The 2,374-nt window shown below is 36.9% G+C and overlaps 1 protein-coding gene across 2 annotated transcripts; it reads right to left on the bottom strand.

The window, feature by feature from the left end:
* LOC106401911 (zinc finger protein 7-like) lies at window positions 1-1,376 on the bottom strand. Of its 2 annotated transcripts, none has more exons than XM_013842524.3 (2): window positions 1,059-1,376; window positions 1-746 (listed from the first exon to the last, which is right to left on the bottom strand). In XM_013842524.3, the coding sequence occupies exon 2, from the start codon at window positions 718-720 to the stop codon at window positions 85-87; it is 636 nt and encodes a 211-aa protein (XP_013697978.2). In that variant the 5' UTR covers window positions 721-746; window positions 1,059-1,376; the 3' UTR covers window positions 1-84. The 2 variants fall into 2 exon arrangements, with proteins under 2 accessions (XP_013697978.2, XP_022560720.2); XM_022704999.2 differs by lacking the exon at window positions 1,059-1,376 and adding an exon at window positions 872-1,030.
* Window positions 1,377-2,374: the final 998 nt, after the last annotated feature.

Genomic DNA, 2,374 nt, shown 5'->3' with positions numbered 1-2,374 from the left:
TATCAAAATGTATAACAAACTTCATTTATATAACAATAAAAGTTTTGCATCAATTTCTGTAAATGAACACAAGAGATGATGAGCTTAGAGTCTCAATGTAAGATCAGGCTTTGACCTATTGTTATTATCTACTACACTTCCATCAGCTGCAACCGAGTTAAGATCAAGACCTGACTCTCTAACAGCCACCACCACTGGAGCTTCAGCTTCCTCAACAACCTGACGAAAACTCCCGGGCCAGAATAAATCACTGCCATCATCATAGTCAAAGAACAATGGCACGGTGTTACCAAAATACCCTTGATGATGAAACCTTGCAAGATGAGGAGGAGGCTGAGGCTGGGATAAGGTGTGGTGAAGTAGACCGGAGTGAGCTTGCATCCCTAGAGAAGAAGATGTGTATGTGTAAGGCCTGTGGTGGTGACCAAACATTCTTCCCATGTGCACTGCTCGTTTAGCCATTGTGCGTTCTCGCTTGTGAGCGTTTTGGTGACCTCCAAGAGCTTGAGAGCTATAGAACTTGCGCCTACAATAGTTACAGGAGAAGACTCTCGGGTTGGATTGACACTTTGCGCCCTTTTGATCATCATTGAAATTATCGTTGAGCTTGAGATCGAGCGAGACAGAGATGATAGATTCTGGCTTGGATAGATCTTGATTTAACGAGGTATCTCCTTCTCTAGCTGGTAATTCTCGTGAGGCATCATCAGATTCCGTCATTTAATCAAACTCTTTTTAGTCTTAACCTGAAAAAAAAATCATATTAAAGTCAAAAGCAGATCAAGAAAATGTTTTAGTCCCCTCTAAATTCACTGTTAAACACAAGAACTATATAAAAAGATATGGTAAGTAAAGTCTTAAACAGAGTTACTATATCAGCAAGTTCAGACAAGGATCAGCAAGTTCGAAGCTTAAAGAAGACCATCCAAAATGAAGCTTTTGAGCTTTAACTATGAGGAGAGAGAGAATCTAAGACAACAATTAAGGATATGATTTACAAGAAAAGATCAGAGAGAGAGAGAGAAAACAAGGTGGAGACTGGAGAGTACTATGCTTACGAAAATTATGTTGAGATCTGGGAAGAGGCAGCCGACAGAACCTGAAGTGGTTGACTTGGAAGCTTAAGAGAAGTTTGTACTCTTTGAGTTAACCAAAAATGGGTCAAATCCAGATGTAAGGAAAATAAAAGCCAGAGAGAAGAGATAGGATTGGTGAAGAAAAGTAGAGAACAAGAGGTACTGAAGAAGAGAGAGAGAGAATTATGTCTAAACAAATATGGAAAACACAAATGTTAGAGAGATGGGCATGGTCTGGTGGAAACACATGTGGGAATCTAAAGTGTCTGCCAGTTAGACCTCTGTTTTTTTGTTTTCAATAGTTCAGCGACCTTTTCTAGGGGGCATTTAGTAAAATAGTACTATAGTTTTTTCTCTAAATTGATCAAGTAAAATACTTTTTCTTACAACAGCCGTATAGGCGTTGGTGTGCACGTAGAAAGTATTTTTATGCGTTCATTGTTTTTTTTTTTTTTTTTTGAAAATGGTTAAACCTGGGTCTATTAAAGACACAGACCTAACCCCCGGGTGGAGGTACAGCCCACGGATAGACCCTCTCCTGGGCATTCAAATGAGCCGAAAGTAATAGCCCATATCCGTGTGGCCAGCGGGGTTCGAACCAGGGTTCGCCGTATTGGGTTTATTCCCAAACATTGTTTAGTTGTTGATCAAAAAAAATTTGATAGAAAAAATAATTATATTGTTTAGTAACAATTTTCTTTTGTTATTTTCCATGTTGGTCTCGCTTCGGTTTTTGTAATTCAGTTTGATTTTAGTTCGTATAACAAACTTATTATTTGGTTCAGTTTAACAAAAATTGGGTTGACAAACATTTCCTCAACGTAGTAGTTCACATTCTTCAAACAAACCCATAACAAAGACAGATTAGTAGCCATTCATTTACATAAACATTTCAAAAACTTGTGGCAAAATAACACAAAGGGTTTTTTAAATAAGAGTTTGTCTTGAAAGTGAACATTGTTGAATAATTCCAAGCTCGTGGAAACTTAATATATTATTAGATGTTTAGTATGTTAAGATAAACACAATAAGGAAACTTAGAAATAGAAAAACGAAGTTTCTATTTAGGTTAGGTTTTGTTTTCCATATCCCACATGTTAAAGGAAATTGTCTTTCATATAAATATAGGTATAATCGAGAGGTGTTCCATAAGATCGAGATAAGAGATCTAAGAGAAACATTGAGAGCTTTAGTTTTGTGTAGTTTCTAAAGCTAATAAAGAAAAGTTGTTCTTTATAATTCTTGTGTTTCTAGAGATCTTTGAGATTTGAATTGGTATCAGAGCCTCAGGTTGGAGA

This window comes from Brassica napus, chromosome C3 (genome assembly GCF_020379485.1).
Source record: "Brassica napus cultivar Da-Ae chromosome C3, Da-Ae, whole genome shotgun sequence".
In the NCBI taxonomy this organism is placed as follows: Eukaryota; Viridiplantae; Streptophyta; class Magnoliopsida; order Brassicales; family Brassicaceae; genus Brassica; species Brassica napus.
The sequence above is the reverse complement of the archived record's forward strand: the minus strand, read 5'-3'. Positions and strand labels throughout refer to the sequence as shown.

What these genes read in the sequence shown, in the direction of transcription:
- LOC106401911 (XM_013842524.3), bottom strand. Translation starts at nt 720, where the DNA reads ATGACGGAATCTGATGATGCCTCACGAGAATTACCAGCTAGAGAAGGA.